At 52.7% G+C, this 22,065-nt stretch overlaps 1 protein-coding gene across 1 annotated transcript; it reads left to right on the forward strand.

The window, feature by feature from the left end:
• The first annotated feature begins 488 nt into the window (after nt 1-488).
• On the forward strand, nt 489-20,005 carry CD101 (CD101 molecule). Its single transcript, XM_074816705.1, has 10 exons — nt 489-579; nt 854-901; nt 1,985-2,362; nt 3,272-3,688; nt 6,860-7,243; nt 8,017-8,400; nt 9,353-9,757; nt 14,695-15,102; nt 15,950-16,345; nt 18,934-20,005. Exons 1-10 carry the CDS (start codon nt 489-491, stop codon nt 19,128-19,130), a joined length of 3,108 nt encoding a protein of 1,035 aa, XP_074672806.1. The 3' UTR covers nt 19,131-20,005.
• The last annotated feature ends 2,060 nt before the right edge of the window (nt 20,006-22,065 follow it).

A 22,065-nucleotide genomic window follows, 5' to 3' on the forward strand; every position in this document is an offset into this window, starting at 1 on the left:
CTGTGAGCAGCGCTGGTCTGGGATCCCCCTCATCCAGTTGCCTGCCCATGGGATGTGCTTACAGGAGAGAGTTCCTGGCCAATTTCTGGCTGTGTGGTGATCCTTCAAGAGCTGATAAGCTGCCTGGGCTGGGCTGGCTGTTTTGATGGATGGTCTTCTGCCCCCATTGCTGATGGGCTGGTGGGGGTGCTCTGAGACACCCCACTTGGGGTACCCCATTGTTTCCCGAGGCAGAGCTTCGTTAGCCATCCTTGGGGAGCACTGTGCCAACCCAACATGTACCTGAGGCATCATGCTGCTCTCTGCAGCTATGAAAAATAAATAGCTGGGGGGAGCTTCAGCCCTAGATAAACCTGCTCCCGTCCCTCCCTGGGATCCAGCCCCTCACCCCCTCTGTTAGTAGCAGAGCAGGAGTGAGAAGGCAGAGGGTTAGCCTATGAGCTGCTGTCAGACAGCAAAACTGCAGCTGGTAGCACTGGGCACCTGGCATGCACACAGCAGCAGGAGGGGCCTTGGGCATCAGCCTTGGGCATCAGCCTTGCCCAGGCAACGCGGAGTGCCGGCTGTCACCTCCCAGAGGCGTGTTACTTTGCTGTTGCGCCCCGCTTCCCAACCTCACCCTACCATTTCTGAGCAGAGGAAGTCACTGCTGCCGGACAGCTTCCTCCCAGCCGCTTTTGAAACAGCGGGGTGGCTGTCGCCATCACCCATGAGAGCCTTCCACCACCCTCTGAGAAAGGAACCAAGCAGAGCTGTTTCCCATGGGGCTAGCGCGGTGCCTGGTGGCTGCCTTCCTCTTCCTCCTCCTGCTGGGTGAGTGTCCTGCCTGGCAGTGGGGGCTTTCCTGGGGCAGGTGAGGGGAAAGTCGAGCACCTCCTTGGTGTGGATGGGACCTTTGCAGGTCAGTGGCCATTGGGGCACCTTGCTGGGTCTGTGGGGCCAGGATGGTTCTGCTGTGGCCACTGCTGCTCTGGCTTAGTGGCCGTGGGAAGAGCTGTGGTGCCATGTTCTCCTTTTGGCATTGTGGTTTCACTCTGAAGTGATAGCCTGGACCCTGGCATGGTTCTGGTGAGGGGATGTGCATGCCCCTGTTGCTTGGTTGCTGGGGGTGTGGAGGGGGTTACCTCATCCCCCCTTTCCTTGGGAGGGGGTTTCTGAGGGTTTCTTAGGCTGTGTCACCACCAGATCTCTTTCCTGGCCTGGTCCCCATGCTTGATTTTGGACTCGGTGCCCACGTCCTGTGGGCGTTTGGCTTGGTACATGTGCTGAGCACCAGAATAGACTGAGTGTCACCACTGGGAGCTTTGTGGGAGGGGAGGGTGCAGGGATGTCCATCACCTCCCCAAACCCTCTGCGGGCAGACATGGAGGGAGCCCTTGATGCTTTCCAGTGCCCCCTGCCTTTGAAGGAGCTCTTGCTGGCCCCCCTTTCCTGCATTGTCCCCAGCTTCTGTCTGTGGAGAACCTCTGTAGCACCCAGCCTACCAGTTCCCTCTGTTCTCCCATGTCCCTTGGCTTCTGTGTTGCATCTCCTTCTCTGGCAGTGGTCAGCCCTGGTGCCTGTTCCTTTTCCCCTGCAACTTGTGCAGGACCTGAATGCTTGGCCCTCTGAATTTTAACACACCACAAGTTTCCTCCAGTGATCTCAGCCCTGTTGCTGCTTCCTCTGAACAGCTGGCTGAGAGATGCTCTCCAGCCATGAACAGGCTTGACAGCCCTCTGGCCATGATGCTCTGGTCTCTGTCATGTGACCACCAGTGTGCTGGGAGACAAGAAAGTTCAGAGGTCTGTTTTACAGGACTTGTTCTTACAATTGCATGGGGTGTGAAGTCCCTTGGAGTTCGTGCTTCAAGAATAAGTCTGCACAGTAATTCTGTTCAGTATTACATTGTGGTCCTGTGCACGCCCAGACCCACTGCTGTTTTGGGTGTGCAGCCCTCGGGTAGCATATACCCCTGCAAACACTGCGTGTGCGTTCCCAACAGGTTTGAGCACTGGCCAACGGGTGGTGACTGTTCAGAAGGGACCCCTCTACCGCGTGAGGGGCTCCCATGTCACGCTGTGGTGCAAGGTGAGCGGCTACCAGGGCCCGGCGGAGCAGAACTTCCAGTGGTCCATCTACCTGCCCTCGGCCCCCGAGCGGGAGGTGCAGATCGTCAGCACCGTCGACCCCTCCTTCCCCTACGCCATCTACGCCCAGCGCGTGCGCAGCCGGGGGATCTACGTGGAGCGGGTGCAGGGGGACGCTGTTCTGCTGCACATCACCGAGCTGCAGGACCGGGACACTGGGGTATATGAGTGCCACACACCCAGCACTGATGAGAGGTACTTTGGGAGTTACAGCGCCAAGACAAACCTCTCAGGTGGGTCCTGAAAGAGACCCCTGCTCCCTGCCAGGCAGGGGTGCAGGCAGGTTTCCACTGCCCCCACCTTTGCACTGGGGAGAAGCGCTCATCTTTGGGTCTCTGACAGAGGGGCAGCTGGGGAAAGGGGTGATTAATGGGACAAATTAAAGGGGTGATTAATGGCACAAACTTTCTTTCTCTCCTTGCTGTGGGATTGCTGTCCTGCCCCTGGGTGGCCAAGGTAGGGATGCCCAGATGTCCCCTTGCAGGTTGCTCTGGCTGTTGCCTTCTAGCCAGGGCAAGGGAAGGGAGAAGAAGCCTCTGCTGTCCCATGGCCCGACTTTAACTTCAGCTCCTGATGCAGCCACAGCATTTCACAGCTAAGCACTTAGGAGGGCAGGAGTTTTCAGGGTCTGTGTGTTAGCTATTGGTGTCCTCTCAGGTCAGGATGTGGGACTTGGCCTGAGTGGGATACCTACAGACAGAGGGAGGTAGCAGGTCCTGCAGAGCACTGGGAGAGGGAAGGCAAGGGGGTGGAGAGGCAAAAGGAAAGGCCCTACTGTGAGTCCACAGTAGGTATGGTACTTCCACTTGGTGTTCACCCCTGTTTCCTCCTTTATCCTGGTGTTGTACCAGCCTGCACTTGGGATCATGAGGGGCTGGATCCTAATCTCCTTGAGGCTGCTTAATTAATACTGCCTGTAATTTGAAGAGGGTATTGCAGAGAGACTCACTGTGCTTTCTTCCCTGCTGAGGTTTTAACCATTTCACACCTTGGCATAGGCTGATGGAAGCTTTGTCAATCAACTACAAAAGATATTTCTCCTATGCTGTCAGATCCCTTAGGGCCTGGCCAAGGTTGCCCACTGAGGCCAAGAGATGATTTTTCCCGTGACCAGCTGCTCTGTGTTTCTCCTCTGTACTCAGTGATTGCAGACACCCTCTCGGCTTCCATGGCACCCCAAGTCCTCACCCATGCTGAAGGGGATGCGGTGGAGCTCACCTGTGAGGTGTCAAAGTCCACTGCCCAGCACACACATATCTCTGTTGGCTGGTACCGTCTTCAGGGAGCAGGAGAGAGCCATGCCGAGGAGGTCCTCACCCTCTCCAAGGACTTTGTCTTGAGGCCAGGGCCCTCTTATGCACAGAGGTTTCTGGCGGGGGACGTGCGGCTGAACAAGGTTGGGAACACTACGTACAAGCTCTCCATTGGGGGAGCAGAGCTGTCCGACCAGGGGCAGCTGTACTGCGAGGCGGCCGAGTGGATTGAGGATCCTGATGAGACATGGAAAGACATCTCCCGAAAGCAAACAGGGAGGATGTTGCTGGTCGTCACGAGCCAAGGTAAGGCCCTTGCAAACTCACATGTTGACTCCAACTCCTTTGTGCATTCAAGGCTCTATAGCAGCAGCCTTCAGTGGCCTTTGCCTGCCTCTGCTGCAGCCCAGGGTGGGTCTGGCTGGTGGGTTTGGCTGCCTCTGCCAGGCACTGAGGGGCATGGACTGGGCAAGCCCAGCAGCCTGTGGCAGCCTCTGGTTCGGGAGCTGTTGGTGCTTCTTGCTTTGGAGGGTCATGCAGCTGAATCTCCAATGCTGACAGGGATCGTGTAACCTCACAGGCCTACGTGAGGTGTAAGCAGAGAGAGAGCAGCGTATGCCTGCAGCAGCCTGGCTCCTTGTCAGTGTTAAGCTCCAGTGGGTGGAAAACCACACTGTTAGACTGCCTTGAGGGTCTCTTGGCCTCAAAAACTGAAGTAGACAATAGTCAGCTGCCTGTCATGGTGCCTCGGCCATGGGCACCAAGGGACGTGGGGATGTGCTGTGTGTGCTGCATGGCTCTAGTGTTGGCTGAAGATGGCTTGTCTGTCCGTGCTGTCACCAGTCTACTGGTTTCCAGAACAACTGGCATTGCTGTTCATTAGACCATCCCTGTGTCACCTCCTAGTAGTTCATATACAGCAGTAATGGGACTGTGGATCAGACTGTACTTTGAAGTGGGTGCAGAAGCTCCTGGCTTATGCTCTAGGAAAGTGTAGTATTAGGTATTTAGAAAGAGGAAACTTAGACCTGGTACTACATATGAGATGAATTAAAATAGGCAAGTTTGAAAACCAGGCCCTTGTCAGTGCTGCCCATCCTCCTCTACTCCACTCAGTCTCTGCCAGGCATCTCCTGTTCCCTCTGCCCAGCAGCTTCCCATGGCTCCTGGCATCTGCAAACTCTGCATCGCCTCACCCAGGGCAGGTGGGAGACCCCCTCTCTTCCCACTGCCCTGGGATGGTTACAGCACTGTGTGTTTGCTGCACTCCTCTGAGTACCCTGCCTGCCATCCCTCCTGCCACAAGCCAGCTGTGGTCCCTGGCCCTGCTCTTCTCCCAGTTGCATGTGGGTAGCTGTACCCAGAGGAAGGGAAAATCTCTCTTTCCCACCAGTAAGTTTTATTTCAAAGCAGCTAAGACAGGCTAATTGATGCCCTTTAACATATGCAGTAGTATGCAGTAAAACAGGACAAGTCTCTGAAAACCTGCCTGGGGAGATGGTGTATCCTGTCCCCACACCTCAGGGCGGATGGAGGAGGTTGCAGAGCCCAGATGGTGGGGGAACTGGTGGGGAACCAGTGTCTCAGCAGAGGGTGGTGAGTCAGAGCAGGAAACCAAAGGAAACGGATGGGTAAGGACCAAGCACCCCCTGTGTGGCTCAGGGGGGAAAAGGTATTGGGGGGAGGGAAGTGCAGTCTCCCACCCTCAAAGTCTGGTTCCTGAAATGTGGCTGACTGGCAAAGCTTTATTCTCCTTAATACGCACTGTTTGCAGCAACAGCTTTCCGTGTCTGCTGCTGCCTGGCGAGTGATGGCAGTCAGTGCTCTTTCCTGCATCTGCTTGTTTAAGAGGGTTCATCATGACTGATAGTGTGCAGCTTTGGGTACCAGTGCTACAGAATCATTTAGAAATAGAGAAACCTTGTCAGAGTTTAAAGTTTGCTCTGTGGTAGCCATTAGGGGTAGAAGGGAGGCAGTGGTGGTAAGAGGACAATATCATGGTTGTATTAGAACTGCTGGTATTACTGGGGGGAAATGACAGTGGGTGTACAAGCCCTCCATCACATCTGCAGGGTTGGGGTCTCCCTCCAGCACGCCGTGGGAGAGCCCAGGCTGCAGGGCTGAGTGCTGCATCACACTCTGACGGTGGCCAACTGCTCCATCGGTTTCTATAAACTCTCCAGCAAATATTTGGGAATGCCAAACGTATCTGCAACGACTGGCATTCCTGTTCACAAACTGTTTATGAACCAGTGTTTAAATTCACAGGGTACTCTCTTTCAATAAATTATTTGAGTCCTTACAGTGGCAGTCTGGGAGCTGCTCTGTTTTACTTCCAAACTACAACATGTAGCCTTGTCCCTGTTAGACATGGTGGGGATTGCAGTGACCCAAGGAGATGGAGTGGTGTGAGCTAGGCTGTCTGCCCAGGGAGTCAGGGCTCAGCCCTACCTCCTGTTTTTTGGCCGTGCCATTGCTGTGTGGGGTCATGGCACAGGGTTTTGGGGCACCCTGTGTGTCTCTGCCTGCATCCACTCTTCAGCCAGGCTGATGCCAGGAACCAGGGAGCATTAGCAGCAGAGGCTTTGCCCTGCGAGGAAGGTGAGTCGTATCACAGGACCCAGAGACAGGGTCCTTACCTCAGATGTGGCTGACTGCCCAAGAGGGTCTGCCAGGGGGAAGATGACCTTTTTGCTCCCCCTGTTGCTATCCTCTTTGCTCAGCACCTGCTGCTAGTTGGTATGGGGGGCAGGACAGGGACTAGGAGGTGACTTCCATCTCCTCTTGTTTCCCTCTGACCTTCCCGTGCTATGACAAGTCTTGACATTTTTGCCTTCTGTAGGAACTAACCCAAAACCTCTCCAAATTGGAGAGCGTCTCTTGTCCACATCCCGCAGCAGCCAGCGAGGTCTGCAGCATGTGGGACTGGCAGCATCAGATTCAGACAAGCAACATGAATGCCAGCCCTCCACACACCTTCTCCCACCACAAACAGCAGAGTTAACACCACTGAGTGATAAAGCCCCTTCGTGCCCCTTTCTGGATTAAGGGGTATTTGTTACATGAAGCAAAACAGCTGCTTCAGGGGAGGGGAGATGGAGCAGCCCCCCGCAAAAGCTGATGCCTCTGGGTTAGGGCAGTCCTTGGTTTGGATGCCTGAGCTGAGTGGGGGTGGCTTTGGCCCGAGGCCATCCCGGTGGGTGCTCTGCTCTGGGGGTGTTAGCTGCTCCGAAGTGGGGAGCTCACATCCTTGGGGCTCTGGTGCTTCCTCCACCTGTGACTGCTGGGTAGTGCCTGGACCTGGCAACCATCTCCCCATAGGCAAAACTTTCCATCCTGGTCACTTTTCTAATGAAAGAAAATGTTTCAGTAGAGAATTCCCTCACGTTTCCCTCTGCACAGCTGTTGGTGCTGCCAGGTGGGAGGGAAGCGTGGGCAGGGCCACCCAGCACCCTCTTTGCTTTTGATTGCCCACAGGCAGAGACCTCTCCGTGGACATCGCTGCTGCTGAAAGCTCCCTTTCTGAAGGTGATACCTTGCAGCTAAATTGCATGGTGGAATCCCAGAAGAGCAACAGCAAGCACTTCCAAGTGCTTTGGTTCCTCAACAGTGTGGAAGTGGCCAGGGTTGACCCCCATGGGGTGTTGATTTGGAAGGAAGAATATGAGGAGAGAGCCAAGCTGGGGCAGCTCCAAGCATTCAAGCAAAGCAACACAGTTTATGTCCTCACCATCTATGAGGTGAGGCTGAAGGACAATGGTACGTACCACTGCTCTGTTTCGGAGGTGAAGACTCCTGGAGACTTTCACAGCATCCAGACTAATCTGTCATCAGGTGTACAAGTTGACGTGAAGCCAGTAGGTTAGTAAATCCTAATGGCTGCTTTTCTGGGTAAAGCCTGCAGTGATCCCTGACTGGGGAACACTTCAAGTCTGGCCTCATCTTGGCAGAGGCAACACACTTGCTGTTTGCAGCAAGAGTGCAAATGTGCCATAGATTTTGGTAGATAATAATGGAAAAACACTTGCTCTGGCAACCATTAACATGACAGATGCAGCAGCTGTCAACAAAACATAAACCTTTAGCTCAGTCTCTTTGCAATAAGCTTTGGGACAAATAGAGTTCTGGGGAGGTTGGGTTCTCCTGTGTCTTTGGTACAGAAAATTGTGAGCAATGCCTGTTGCCTGAGGGTCACAGGATGACCCAGCAGAACAGGTACTTCTGGACAGGGGGAATCGTTGCTGTTTCCATCAGGGTGCTCTCTCTGTTTTGGAGGGATGACTTGTGAGAAACCCCTGTAAGAAAGATGTGTAGGAGACTCTTGGTTTCCTTGTCATAGCTAGACAATGATTATTCTGATGCAGCAGGAGCTGTCTGTGGGGACTCTATTTTGTAAGTATTTCTTTATGTATGTGTCCATGTCCCAGAAAAGATGTTAAAGAAGAAAAGAACCCAAAGCCCACAAAGCCCTCTTCAAAGTTATAAGAAAAGGCTGTTTGAAAATTTCAGACAATTCCTTTCCTTTTCCAATGTCAAGATTTATCTAGTCTCTCCATTTAATGCCACAGTATCTTTGGCTTTCTTTTTTTTTTCCACAACAACATCCCCTCTCACACAGTAACTGTTGTTTGCAGAGCGCCGCATGCGCCTGTCTGTGTCTACCAGCACACCACAGGTCATGGCGGGAGATGCCTTGATCCTCCTTTGTGAGGTGCAAGGAGCAACCAGCCCTGTGTCCGTGCAGTGGTGGCACCTGCCACCGCAGCACCCAGGTCCCCGGGTGCCGGTGGCCACCATGGAGCGGGATGGCACCCTGAGACTGGGCAGCGCCTACCGGGACAGTGGGACTCGGGGGAGCCTTCGGCTGGAGAAAGCGAGCTCCAGCGTTTACACCCTGGTGATCCCCAACACGTTGGACGAGGGCGACGGAGGGCAGTATGGGTGCAAAGCAACAGAGTGGTCCCGAGGCCAGAGTTGGACAGAGGAGGGGGAGACAGCAGTGACAGTCAGCTCCATGGGTGAGTGGGGCCACCCCTGTTTCTGGGCTTTCAAGTTGGACATGCTGGAGGCAAGGCTGGAGAAGCGGGTGGACTCATGTGGGTAGAACAGAGGTCTGCGGTGCCCTGAGCTCCACTGCTGCTGCAAGGTGGCCTGAGGCTGATCACTTGGCCCTGGAGTGCTTCAGTTTCCCCATTTCTAGTGGGGTGCTTGAGTCCTCCATGAGATGTTCTGAGAGAGACAAATGGGACGCAACAGCTAAAATGCCCGGAGACTTGAAAGGCAGAGCCTTGCTCAGCAGGTCTTTCTGACTCTCTCCTTAACTTGAAATACAAACTACCCGTTCTAGCAGCATAATTACTTACAGTAATTAAGCTCAACAAAGGTACTTGCTGAGTTGTATGGTGGCCTTTGTCAGAGATACACCTCTGGTGCTGGCATCTCACCGCTTCTGCCTTTGTGTCTGAGCACAGAGCCACTAACCTCCCCAGCCTGCAATGCCCATGCTGTTTCTTCTGTTGATTGCTGGAATGGGTGCCTTTATGGAGAGGCAGCTTTTGGCTGTGATTTAGTGTTTTTCCTTTCTTATTGCTGGGCTGGGTGACTGAGAGCACTGGTGAGGCCACGTGAGTTGTTAGGCTTTTGTGGAGGGTGGAAAGAAGCAGCAAACAGGGCAGCAGCATCAGCCAGAGGATCCCTGGCTCCCTGCCATGGGGTGGGACTGGGGATTCTGGAAGAGAGGGTTGCCTTGAGGACCTGGGGGTGGGAGAGGGCCAGGGACTGCATGGGGCTGGAAGATCACAATGCAAGTTGGGGGACAGCTGCACAGGCAGAGGATCAGCGGGGCTGACGGGTGCCATGGGGCTGCGGTGGTGGGGGCAGTGGGGATGGTGCTCCGTGGGAAGGGTGGCGGTGAGGTGGCACGGGGCAGGATTTCTGTCCCAGTGCCAAGGACTCTCTTCTCCTGAGCAGGTCTTGGTCTGCACGCCACGCTGAGAAGCCGAATTGCCACAGTCAAATATGGGCAGAGTTTTGAACTCGTCTGCCAACTGAGCGCTAGCTATACCCTTGAGGAAGTGCCAGTGTCCGTGGGGTGGCTTTTCCAGCCCAGTCCAGCCTCCGGCCACTACCATGAGCTGGTCCGAGTCCTTCCCAGAGGCACCATGGCCTGGGGGGCAGCGCAGCCACACTTCCAGGGGAAAGCCCAGCTCACGAAGGCTGCCACCTCCTCCAGGCTGCGCATCCACAGTGCCGCAGCTGCCGACGAGGGGACGTACCAGTGTGAGGTGGAGGTCTGGAGGAGGAACACCCTGTCGCTGGGGCAGCCGGCGGCTACCGCCAGATCCAATGCCGTGGGAATAAAGGTGGTGCTGCCAGGTAAGTAGCGCCATGGGTACTTCTTCAGCAGAGCTCTCTCCTTCTGTAACTTCAAATCCATCAAACATAACCAGGGACAACCAGGACCACTGATGGCTGGGGTGTCCCAGCAGCAACATCTCCCAGGGCCACATGAGACAGTGCTGCCTGTCCTGTTTCTTCCTCAGCACCCACAGCTCCTGACAACACTCTTGGAGGCAAATTTGGTGTTGGGGAGTGGCAATGTGTATTTGTTTGCAGATTATGCCAATTATATAGGGATTAGTTTTGCCACTAGGATTTTAAGCCTTGTTTCTGGGAAGTAGTCATCCCCTCCAAGGAGCCCAGTTGAATGCTGGCAGTGTGAGATGCCTCTCACAGTGTGTGCTTCTCGGGGGCTGGAGGGTGGTGGAAAGAGACTGGCCCCCCAAGCTGGTGCTGGGAGATGTCTGTGTCCCCCTGATCTTCCCCCAGTGTATTTGAGATGTGCTGAGAAAGCGCCAGTGCTCTCCGCGGGGCTGGGAACCAGCTCTGAGCCACAAGGTGAAGGGGCTCTGGGCAGAGGTATCTCCTCTGGGGCATGGCTGCACTGTGCATCTGGGGGCTCTGCCTAGGGTTCCCTTTTCGGGCCACCTCTGCAGGCCAGGTCCGCAGTGCCACCATGCCTGCCAGCATCGCACAGGGAGCCTTGTCCTCTTATGGAAGAGAGATGTTGTGAACACACCGCAGCCCCCCAGCCAGCCCACCACACACCTGCTCCCTGCCACCCCCGGCAGCAGCATGGTGTCATCTTGCCCTGCCCGTGGCTGGGGCTGCTGGAGGAATTGAAGGGCTTGTTCCAGCCAAAACCTCTGAGCCTGTGGAGGCAGGTGTGAGAATATGGGGTGGGGTTTTTTCCCCTCGTGTCTGTTCTGCCAGCAAAAGAGAGTTCTTGCTCTTTTTTCATGCATTAAGTGCTTCCTCTGATCCTTGGATTTTTGGGATCACAACCCAGTGAACTGAAATTATGTGTTTTCTGTGTTTTTTAACTGATGGGTTTGCTGTAGCATAAGCTGATAGATTTTCTTCCCTGTTCAGGCTCGTTTCCATGGTGCTCTTCCTCCTGCTCTGCTGCTGCTCTTTCCTCACCCCTGTGGAGCTGTGTGCTGGGGTGCTCTGTGTTACACCTGAGCTACAGCCAACTGGGGGCAGGGAGGCTGCAGGGTGGTACTGAGGCTAGGGGTGACCACAGATAGTGTCTGTGACTGTACGTTAGTAGTGTAAATGGCGTTAAGATGAGCAGGTGTAGTTGTAGAGTGTCTACACAGAGGAGATAATAGCAGCAGAGCAGCAAGATACTATGATGTTTGACTCCAAATGTATTGCATCTGTTACTGGATACTGCAACGCTGTAAAGATGGTGGGAACTGGGAGAGGGCAATGCATGGTGGGAGGTGGCTGCTGCATCTAGTACTGTCTCTCTTGGAAAGGCAGTGTGAGCCAGCGAAGGGCATTTGGGAAGGTAGAGAAGTAAGTTTGGGAAGGAAGTAAGATCTAGCAGCAATGGGATGAGGTGAAGCTGCAGAAAATGAAGCTGCAAATCATGAAAATCACCAGCCTGTTTCTGCACATATAAAATCTTATGGTTGGAGCTAGCAGATGTGCTGGAGTTCTTGACTTTTGCTTTGGCACTTTGTTTACCCCTTGGTGTCAGTCAGTGCTTTAGGAATTTAGACGCCATTGTGGATCTGGCCTGTTGCTTCAGACAGGGTGGACAAGCATGAAAAGTCATAACAGGAGGGGAAGGAGGGCACGTCTTTTCCATTTCTGACTTCTTAGGTAGTTCAGCATCTGACTCTTGGTGGGGTCCCATGGTTAGTGCTCTGGGCAGGCAGATGCTGCCCAACCCTAGCAGGGATGCTCCCATCAACCTCTCAGCACAGCTGCTCGCAGTGGCTTGCCCTGGCTCTGGAGTGAGCCGTGGGGAGCTTTGCACCCACCACCCCTCCGGCTGGCCAGCCTGCATGGGTTGCTGCAGCAGCCATGCCCTTCTGCGTGCTATGCTGCTTCTGGGCCAGGCAGAAAGTGCAGCATCAGCAGGCAGGGTTCACAACGAGATGGGCAGCTAGAGGCTCAGCTTGGTTAATTAAATTGGAAATGAAAGGGGAAACAGCACCATGGCTTTCTGTGCCAAAGGAAAAGGCAGGCTGTTGCTCTGCCCTTTTCAGTAACTGATCTTTAGTGGTAGCGAGAAGAGACCTGGAGCTGAAACAAAGGGGCTTTGCAGCAGGTGCTGTCCTTCCTCTCAAGGTGGTCTTCTCCAAGAGTGTAACAGCAATTTTTCTCATAAAAATTAAACACTCACAGCAGCAGTTCCCGTGGCTCCTCTCTGAGCTCTAGTAGGTTTTGCTTCTCTGGAGTATTTTCTGCCCTGGTGGGTGTCAGGCCAGGCCATGCTCAAGTGAGAGGCTCCCACTGGGCAGTTTGCTGTCTCCTGTGCTGGCAGCCTCTCTGGGTTTGAGGAAAGGTCCTGGGTTTTACCCATCCGCCCCTGACCGCAGCAGCGCTGCCAGGAGGATCTCGCTTGGAGGGAGGGCATATTTTGGTCCAGCGTGGCCCCACAGCTGACTTTCCTGAAGCTGCTTTTTTTCTGGGAGAGGTGGCATAGCTGCTTGTGATGAGCAGCAGGGCTGCTCTGCCAGCATGCTGTCCCCAGCAGCTGCAGTTGGGGAAGGCACATCCACGTGTCTGACACGGCAAGGCTGTTCCCGATGTCCATCTCCCCCGGTCCTGCCTGTTCCTCTCCTGTGGCCTTGGCCTTTGAAATGGGAGAAAAGTCTTCAGTTGAAATACCTGGGAGTAATTCTTCTTTCCCTTTGGTAGACTTTGCTTCTGGGTCCCTGAATAAAGCTCCTGGGCTTCAGCAGGCTGGCTGCTCTGAACCGAGCAGCTGAAGTTAAGAACCAAGTGTCTCGTTTTTTCCAGTGTGATCAGTTCACCTGTCTCAGAAAGACAGGGTGGCTGAGGTTGGCAGGGACCTCTGGAGGTCATCTGGTCCAACCCTCTGCTCAAACAGGGCCACCTAGAGCAGGTTGCTCAGGACCATCTCCAGATGGCTTTTGAATATCTCCAGTGTCCCTCTCTGAAGATTTGTGCTTCCTTAGAGCTGGCTCTGGGTTGGGCATGCTTTTAAGTACTGAAGTTGGAAGACATCAGCTTGCATCTGGTTCCTAAGTGTGCTCAAGTCTTCTTGATCTTTGCATGGGTGGATCTGATGAATTTGCCCAGCTTCCGAATTAGGGTGATTGCTTTCCCATCTCTTCTGTTTCTTGCCCTCACCTATTTCACCAGAGCAGCAAATGTGCACTGTGAAGTGCAGGACAGCACTTTGTTGATCCCTTGGGAGCAGGAACCTCTCAGACCTCCTGGTGAATGCTTGCTGCTTAAATCCTTGCCACTGAGGTGAGGCAGTAAGCAGATAATGGGACTTGTGCAAGTCCTGCTGTGGAGGAAACTGTCAAACCTTTTGGTGAAAATGTGTCTGTCTGCAGTGTGGAGAGAAAAGGAAGGAAGAGCAGTAGACTGCAAAGAGAAAAGAGCAACATAAGTGGAAGTGAGCAGGGAGATTTTGTTGGCAAATTTTGAGATGGAGGCAGACACAAATGCATGGTGTGTCAAGAACCATCAGTTGGGATATTTTGCATTGACCGGTCTCAAGAGAACCTCTGAAGTGGATTGCTTGAGTTTCAAGAACAAATACTTGAAGGAAGGGGAAATGTGTGGTCTTTTTCCTGTGGTGTCCCTCTTCCCCATCAGCCCTTGTGGGAGAAGCCGCAGCTCCCTCCTGGTCCACAGACCCTCTCCATAACCAGCTGCCAACAAATCCCTCAGGGAGGTGCTTTGGAGGAGAATGCCCTCCTGCTGAGCCTGTGGCTGAGGGCAGGAGGCTGAGACGCTCTGCGGGGGCATCTCAGCGTGCCCCCTGCAGCCTGTCCCCCAACCAGCACCCAGGGGCTGAGCTTAAGGGAGCCTGGTTGCCCCCAGCCTCCGCAGCACAGGGCACCCCGCTGCTCAGCTTGTATGCAAGCAAAATGCTAGGAATGGAAACTCAGCCTACAGTCCCTTAAAACCCTGATGGTGTCTTGTGCTGAGTAATTTCTGTCTACTCACGGGTAGATATCTGTGTGTACCCCTTCACCTGACTGCTGGCCCCATCTGACAAAGGTGGTGTCTCAACGTGGAGGGGAAAGCCAAGGGGAAACGCAGGTGGTTGGAGGCCCTTCTGAGGGACTGGTTTGCAGCCTTTCTGCTGATGGAGGAGAAGGAAAGGTGCCAGCAACAGGTGATATACAGCGGGAAGGGGTCCCTCAAACCTGGAGCAGCATGGGCGTGTCGGGAGCATCTGTGTACAGTTGAATGATTACTGGGTGTAATCACAGCGGATGTTCAGGGCCGTGTTATGTGGTTTCCGATTAATAACCACAGCAAACACCTGAGATAATGACTGTTAGTGAAACCCACACAGGCTCTGTAGTGTCTCTGAGATAAGGCACTTGTTCACAGTCTCTGAAGCTGTGGGCTGGTTTCGTCACTTATGTGTGAGCCTGCTGATAGAAGCAGTGGTAGACAGACATGTTTGTGTCAGACGGAGGCTTTGCCTCGAAGCTCCAACACAACAGCTGCCTCCATCCCCCAGTTCCTGCCCCGTGGTCCCTCAGGCACCTCCTCCGATACTCCCCTGCCCAGTAGCACCCAGTGCTTCCCCACCACAGTTCAAATAAGGGTGTGTGGATTTGCTCTTTCTCTCCTTCCCTCTCACCCTGTGCTCCAGCATCCCCTAATGGGTCTTTGTTCTCTGAGCACCCTCTTCTTCTCTTTTCTTTTGGCAGGTCTCTCAGGCCAGCCTTATTCCTTTACTTGCCAACATCCCTGTATTGGCAGCTGCAGCTGGCATGATTATTTTGTTTCTCCATTTTTAGAAAGCAAGCTTCAGGTAGCTACGAAAGAGAGCTCTGTGGAGATTGCCGGTGGTGCTGACACAGCCATTGAGTGCAGGATCGTGTTTGCCCAGAATAATTCTCAGTTTGCCGTTACGTGGTACCTCCTCCCTCCTCCTCCAGCAGATGCAACCCCCCTGCAAATCGTAAGGACCGACTACACCAGTCTACTGGAATATGGGGCTGAGTTCAGCTCTCCTGCACAAAAGTCCCGATTCCTGAGCCAGAGGGTGTCCAGCAATGTTTTCTGGCTACAGATACTCTCTGCAAACCCTGGGGACCAGGGCAGGTACTACTGTGTGGTAGAAGAATGGCTCTGGCTGGTGGACAGCTGGTACAAACTCGGAGAGGGAGCATCGGGAAGGACCACGCTGGAGTTCAAGCTCCCAGGTGAGCAGGCAGTTATTTCTTGTATAGGTGCTGCTGGAGAAGGTTGGATCAATTTATGATGGGGCCCCTGCCAGGCCTCTCCTAAACTGGCAGGGCTTAGGAGAAGCAGCGGCTCCTGCGTTGGATCTGAGACTTAGGGATGCAGGAGGTGTCAGTGCCTCTCAAAGGGGAATAGGGAATTTATCACATCCTCCCAAACCAACCAAGCTGGTATTTTTGCCACTGGCAGATGATGTCTAATACTTCATAACAAAGTGAATCGTGGCATTTTCTTTTCCCTCCAACACATGGTGTGCTTGGTTGGTTGTATAGTGCTGTGAGTGGAGAAGCCGCCCTTTCCTGGTACTCCTGAGCATCCTGAAGCAAGACACTCAGTTTTCCTTGCCCTGCAGCACACTGCTGCTGAGAACAAGGCTGAAGGCTCAGCTGCTCACACCCTGGGCACTACACTGCTGACATACACTCCCTGGCTCAGTTCTTCCCTCTTTCAGCCTCACTTGGTTTATGCATTGCAGCCCTAAATAAGGTGGATCAGAGAATTCCAGCTTCCTAAATAGCGTTTTGTCCAAAAGATGCCTTATCACTTATTTGGAGCAGGTAGAAAGTATTACAGCAGAGTGTTGTGAACAGGGGGCAGAGATGATGTGGGGGGGGAAAAAACACCCCAGGGAGAATGAGTCACAGGAGCAAGGGGACTGTGGATGTCCTGCAGAGGCTCTTGCAAGAGGCCATCCCAATCCCCCACGCTCCGCTTCAGAAGATTTCCATCAGCCTGAGGGTGCAGGCAGGAGCATTTCTATGGCATTGCAACACTGCAACATCTCTTTCTGCTTGCATCCTACCCCAGAGCGTGAACTGCAGCTGGAGAAAACCAACCGCAGCATCTCGGCGAGGGAGGGCGATGAGGTGACGCTGCACTGCCTGCTGCAGGGTGCCCACCTGCCCACCACCCACCTCTCGGCCACCTGGTTTCGTGGGGAGGAGAGTAGCCACATCAAGCCCCTGCTCACCCTCCACCGCAACGGCGCCATCGAGTACCCCCGGGAGAGCCTGGCAGGGAGGTTGCACCTCCGCCGCCCCACCGCCGGCGACTTCAGCCTGACGCTGCGCAGCGTGGAGGAGGGCGATGCAGGCGTGTATCACTGCCAGGTGCAGGAGTGGCAGCCACAGAGCAAGGGGAAGAACTGGGCTCTGCAAGCCTTGGCACACTCAGGGTACACCCACCTCACTACCATCCCGCCAGGTAACGCTGCTGGCTGTGAGGGGCTGCTCACCCCACACTGGTTCCCCCTTAGCCATGCTGGGGTGTGTGGGGGGATAATGGCAGCTCTCTGCTGGCGATGCCAGATGTATTGGCAGGGATGCAGTGGGGCCAGGAGGACTGGCTAAGGGATTGCAGGAGGGGTCAGTGCTGGAAAGATCGCCAGAGAGATCCAGGGGAGAGGGGGGAGCCCTTCCAGGGACACGTGCTATGGGCCTGGCTGGGGAGGTAATGAGATCCCATTCCCAGTCCCGTTGATCTGCCAGGACTGAAACCCAGCTGCTTGGCATTGTAAACGTTGGAGGTGCTGATCGGATGAGATACCAAGAGCTCTGACTGTGAGGCATGTGGTCCAGAAGGTACCATTGAGTGCATTTGTGTCTGCAGTGCTTTGCGGCTTGTGGGCTCTCTGAGGGACCATGGGCACAAACCCCTGCTCTCAGTTGTGCCACTGGGGCCAGAATGCTAACTGTTTTGGGGAAGAAAATCTTGGTGTGATTTTTCCAGCAAGTCCATCTCCAGTGAGGTCTCTAAAAATAACTTCGGTCCTCTTGGGGTGAGTTGGGGTGCATATGGGTGCAAAGATAGAGCTGGATTCTGTATACAGAATTTTCGATAAATAAAAGCAAAGGTTTCAGGCAGGCACACACAGTGTTTTTAGGGAGGTAACAGGAAGAAAGTACTCTCTTGTTGCCTCTTTGGGGAAATAGGAAATAGAAGGCTCAGTTGACCTACGTGGAGGGAAAAATATGAGCTGTGAAATCAATCATGTTGCACCCAGCTGAGAGGAGCCTGGAGTTCTCGTGCTTCAGCCCTGGAGCTGCCATGCCTGAAGCCAGCCTGGGTGCCTACATGCAGTTATAGCTTCTGCAGCAATTGCCAATGCCGACCGATGTGAAAGAGCTCCGGGGACCCTGGAGAGGCCCTCCCTTGTGCCTGCTACTGGCACAGGCAGGCATGGAGCCTACTCGCATGACTCTGCACCTACAGCAGAGCTAATCTGGATTTAATTGCACAGGGAGGGACTGACAGCACTTCATCCCTCTGCTGTTATGTTCCTGCTGTTGTCCATCACGGCTCCCTCTAGCACTCAGATTTCTCCTTCATCAGCTTCCTCTGTCTCTTGTTACCCATTACTGGTGGAGTAACCATTGCTAAAATTGCTCGGTAACTGCTGGAAAATTCTCCTTCTATTTCTGTATAAGTGTTTTTGCCAAGTGGTTTTCCTGGTTTTCACAAAATCCAAGAGATTAGCTGGGTGTTGGTTGGTTTGGGTTTTTTTTTTTTCTTGTGTGTGTGTTTCTCCAGCGATGCAGGTATCTCAAAATGCCCCTGTGGCTCACAAATGTCAATGTTTCAGAGTTTTCTGAGTGGTAATGACACAGCCATGTGCAAGTATACCCATAACCAGGAGTAACTTCAGCTCTAATCCCTGATGCTGCCCTTTAGGATACCTCCTTAGTACTATAGAGGCAGTCACAAAGTAGAGACTTCTTCCTGTTTTCCTGGGGGAGAGTAAATGCTGCTTCTATCTATATGGATGGGGCACAAAACTTCAGAGGCAGAGAGGTAAAAGCCAGTTTCACAGCCAGGAGTAGCCCCCAGGTTGATTCATCCCTAGGGTCACACCTAGCCCACCAGGCTGTGTGGGTCCCCCACCGACAGCTTCAAATCAACAGACCCACATGCTCAGCATGGTTCTGCAGGACAAACGTAAAACATCTGCACATGGGTCTTGGATAAAAAGGAGAACTGAGGAACAACACTTTGAGATGGATAAAACAGACCCAAAGGAGTCGGCATGACCCTTCATGGTAGGCCAGATGCATCTGAGGTCAGTTTGTGGTGTTGAAGCCACATGTCAAGTGAAGAGATTTGATGGCCAGGATTAATGGGTGGCTGTAAGGAGCCCAGGACAAAAATGGAGAAGCTGCAAATGAGAGCTTTTCAGCTAGCATGGGGCTGATCAAACATGTTTTTTTGAAGTACCCAGAGGGTCCACCAGCAGTACAGGCAGCCTGCACCTCAACTGGGGGGATGTTCTGCAGGAGTTGCTGGGGCCAGGGATGGGGCTAACAACTGCCTGCAGCTCAGCAAGGCATAGGATAGCAGAGCAGCAGAAGCAAGGAGGGGCAGGTGTCTGGGGGAGACAGGGACCTCCTTGATCTGTTTTCCTTTGCTTTCCTCTTGTCCCTCCTTGTTCAGTGGTGCAGCCTCTGACAGACCTCTACCTCACCCCACTGTCACTGGTGTCAGGCAGGCACCTGAGGGGTGAAGGGTATGTGGCTTTTCCTTACTGAGCCTAGTTAGCTGAATAGCTGTGCTGTTTTTGTTGGGTCGTTTCAGCTGAATGAGATGGGGCCCTATCTGACCTCCCAAAACAAGAAATTGAGGCAAATTACCTGGTTTCTCTCTGCCTTTTCCTCAGGTAGCTTGTACGAATTCTTAAAAATTGGTAGCTCTTGAAGATTGAGGGAAAAGTGATAAGAAGATAATCTATAGAAACAGTAGGAGAGAGAAACTCAAACTAGCTTGGAGCCTCACTTTTTTTTTTTCATTTTTCCTTCCAGAGTCAACCGTTTTGTCTAGGATCTGCTCATCCCCACCACTGCTGAACTTCATCCTATACTTACCACTGGTTCTGATCCTTCTCCTGGCCCTTGCTGTCTTCTGCTGGTACTTCAAAGCCAGGAAAAACAAGAAGGGCAACATCACAGGAGACCAGCTGATGGAACTGCAGGAGGCTGAAGGGATCAAGAAAACTTAGCTGGTCTATAATGGCAGATGTAACTTGAAGTGGAGCTGGACAGCTGAGGACTGAGTACTTGTAGAGGGGCTCTTTATTGTTTTGTAGTAGCTCTTGCAATGAATCCTTGCAATGAATCAATGGAACAAAGCAGCTTTGAATTACTAAACAAAGAGGGGTTTTGTAACAGGCATTCCTGTCTCTTAGGTACCCACCCATTTTGCACTCTGTTCATTGTGGTATATTTGAGGTTCTTGCAGTATGTGTCTCCCACTGTGGATGGAAGTCGTGTTATTCCTCTACAGGTATAAGGGGAAAAAAAGCTCTTTTTGCACTGTGACACAAAAGTATCAAATTGCTACTCATTTTAGGTGGCTTGACAAAATCTGCATGGTGTGCAGGCTAAAAACCCGTGGCAGAGCTGGGAATGAAGTACTGGTGTCCCATTTTAAGGCATTGCACTTGCCTCTGCCCACCCTTTACTGGAGAAGTGCTCAGACACTGCTGTCCCCTCGTTCTGAGAGTGCCTGTGCCCAAAGAGCATTTTCTCTGACAAGAAATGGGTCTTCATCACAAAACCTGTCACAGGAACATGAGGAATGAGCAAGGCTGGCTGGGTCTGAAGAAAGTCTAGCAGGGATACCACAGCCATTCACAAAAGATGAATCCTGTTGACCCAATAAGGGACTTGCATGGAGTCTTGGATCCCAGAAGGAAGAAGTGGACACCAAGCCATCTTGGAAATGAGTGTACAAAGACTGTCCAGCTCCTTTTGCTGGGACTGCTGTAGGAGCCCCTCATACCTGGGCTGTCCATGAGTCAGGAAGCTGCACGGCTGGGACCTGGTATTAGACACCTCCAGGTTGCACCCTGTAATTAAAAAAAACATGTATGTGCTTGTGAGGCAGTTCCTCTGTGCTCTGGGATCCCGCTCAGGCTCACCTTTTCAAGGCTGAGGAGCTCTGCTACCTGAAGCCTGGCTGGCTGGTTGAGGAAAGGAGATTTCAATCCAGTGCCTATAAGTCAAAGGATACTCGGTCCCTAATTGTGCAACGTGGGATGTGGTCCCAGCGAGTTGTAAGGTCAAACATCAGAGCGACACTTAAAGCACCATCCTCAGACAAAAGCAGCCATATGGAAATCATGGCAGATGTTTATGAACCTGATTCCTTTGACCAGAGGGAGGGTCAGAGACACCACAGCCCCTCTAGTCCAAGTCCTTCACTTTCCTTACAGTTAGAAAAGCTGCCTGTCCTGTATCCCGAGGACCTGGGAGGTGCTTCAGTCCCTTTCTCCCTGAAAAAGCACTTTTTGCATAAGATTGAAGACTACTGCTCTTGTTTCTCTGTTCAGCCACCTCTGCCTGCACTGGCTGGCTCCAACTTGCTCAGCCTTTCCCTGTGAGTTATGTTTTCTGGACCTTGTGCAGCTTTTCCCTTTGCTGTCCTGACCCCAGCTGTCTCTCCTGCAGCGTGAGTGCTCAGAGCCACACGTGGGGCTCTCTGGAGAGGTTTCCCCCCTGCCTTGTGGGTTATATCCCGTTTACACATCCCAGTAGGATGTTTGATTTTCTGTGTTTGTGTGACAGCGCGGCACTGTTTGCACTTGGCTCACAATTGGCAGGCTCCTTCTCCTGCAGATTTGCTGTCTAGCAAGTTTTTTCTCCACTGTGTGTTCAGGCTGTTGACTTTTCCTATCTAATTGAAGCACCGTTTGCATGGGCCTGTTGAACAGCTTTCCGCACCAGTTTGTGAAAGATCCTGCTGTCTGTTTGTCTTAGTCCTGTCTCGATAACGCTTTAACTCAGGGACCAGTTTCAGTCTGTTTTGACAGAGAAGCAGATGCTCCCAGGACATTAAACTCCTACAAGCTTCATGAAAAGTGGTAGCTGGATGAAGGAGAGGAGGCAGGCGAGTTGTCCCACGAAGGGAAGGCTGCAGTGTGAGTTGCCTGACAGCCAGCCCTGAGCCAGCTGTACGCTGGCTGCCTGGCACCCAGCTTGTAATTAGGGGATACAGAAAGGACATGTAGGTGTGTTAGGGCGTGGGAAAGGAAAGAAGGAACCATTTTTGACCATTAGCTACTAACAATTAATCTGTGCACATAGTTTATCTATCAGTTTTGTGCTGTTCCTCTCTGTTTTCATTTGGATTGTTTCCTTAGCTTGCTCGTAAGAGTACCTTGGGACCATACTTCACAAGCTTTGGTATAGTCAAGGATACAGGATGCCTACTGCTTACCCCTTCCCACGAGGCTTGCAGCTTTCTTGCAGGGGAGATTAGATAAGTCTGACATGCTCTGTTCTTGTTTAAAACAAACAAAAAATTTCTTTTCTTTTTTCTTGTGTTCTTCTAAGGGCTTGTAAATACTTTGTCCCTGTATGTCCCTGACAATTGCAGTTAAGAAGATGTAGGTGTTTGGTTTCCCCTTCTTTTTAAAAATATTTTGCCATTTTCTTGTCACTTGGTGTCTCACACCTCCTCAGGTATTACTGCAGCAAACCACTAACAGATGGCTTGACAGCCCATTCTGCATGTGTCTTTGGATGAACCTCATCAAGACCAGGCTTCTGCTCAAAAATCTTAACTTATTTAGGTTGTTACTCATTACCAGAGTGCTGGAGTGGTGGTATGGGACAGTGCCTACCCTGCTGAAGTGGCCGCGTGTGTGGGTCAGTCTCCGTAAGCTGTGCAAGCCCTGTGAGCAACCTGGCTGGGTTTGGTACATCCCCCACTTCTGCGCTGGCGCCTCACTCAGCCACCTCAGCACTCCAATGCAGGTCTGTGGAGGCATTTTTGCTGCCATCTGATCTTCACATAAAAAGCTGCAGACTCTACTGCAACATGAGATTTTTGTGTCTGGTGGACTGGGGAAAGAAGGTGGGCAGAGAAAGAGGGAGGTTTCCCTATCAGCGGGGCACTTTCTTCTTCTGTCCTGTTTTCACTCAGTTAACCAG

Source organism: Strix aluco, chromosome 2 (assembly GCF_031877795.1).
Source record: "Strix aluco isolate bStrAlu1 chromosome 2, bStrAlu1.hap1, whole genome shotgun sequence".
Taxonomy (NCBI): domain Eukaryota; kingdom Metazoa; phylum Chordata; class Aves; order Strigiformes; family Strigidae; genus Strix; species Strix aluco.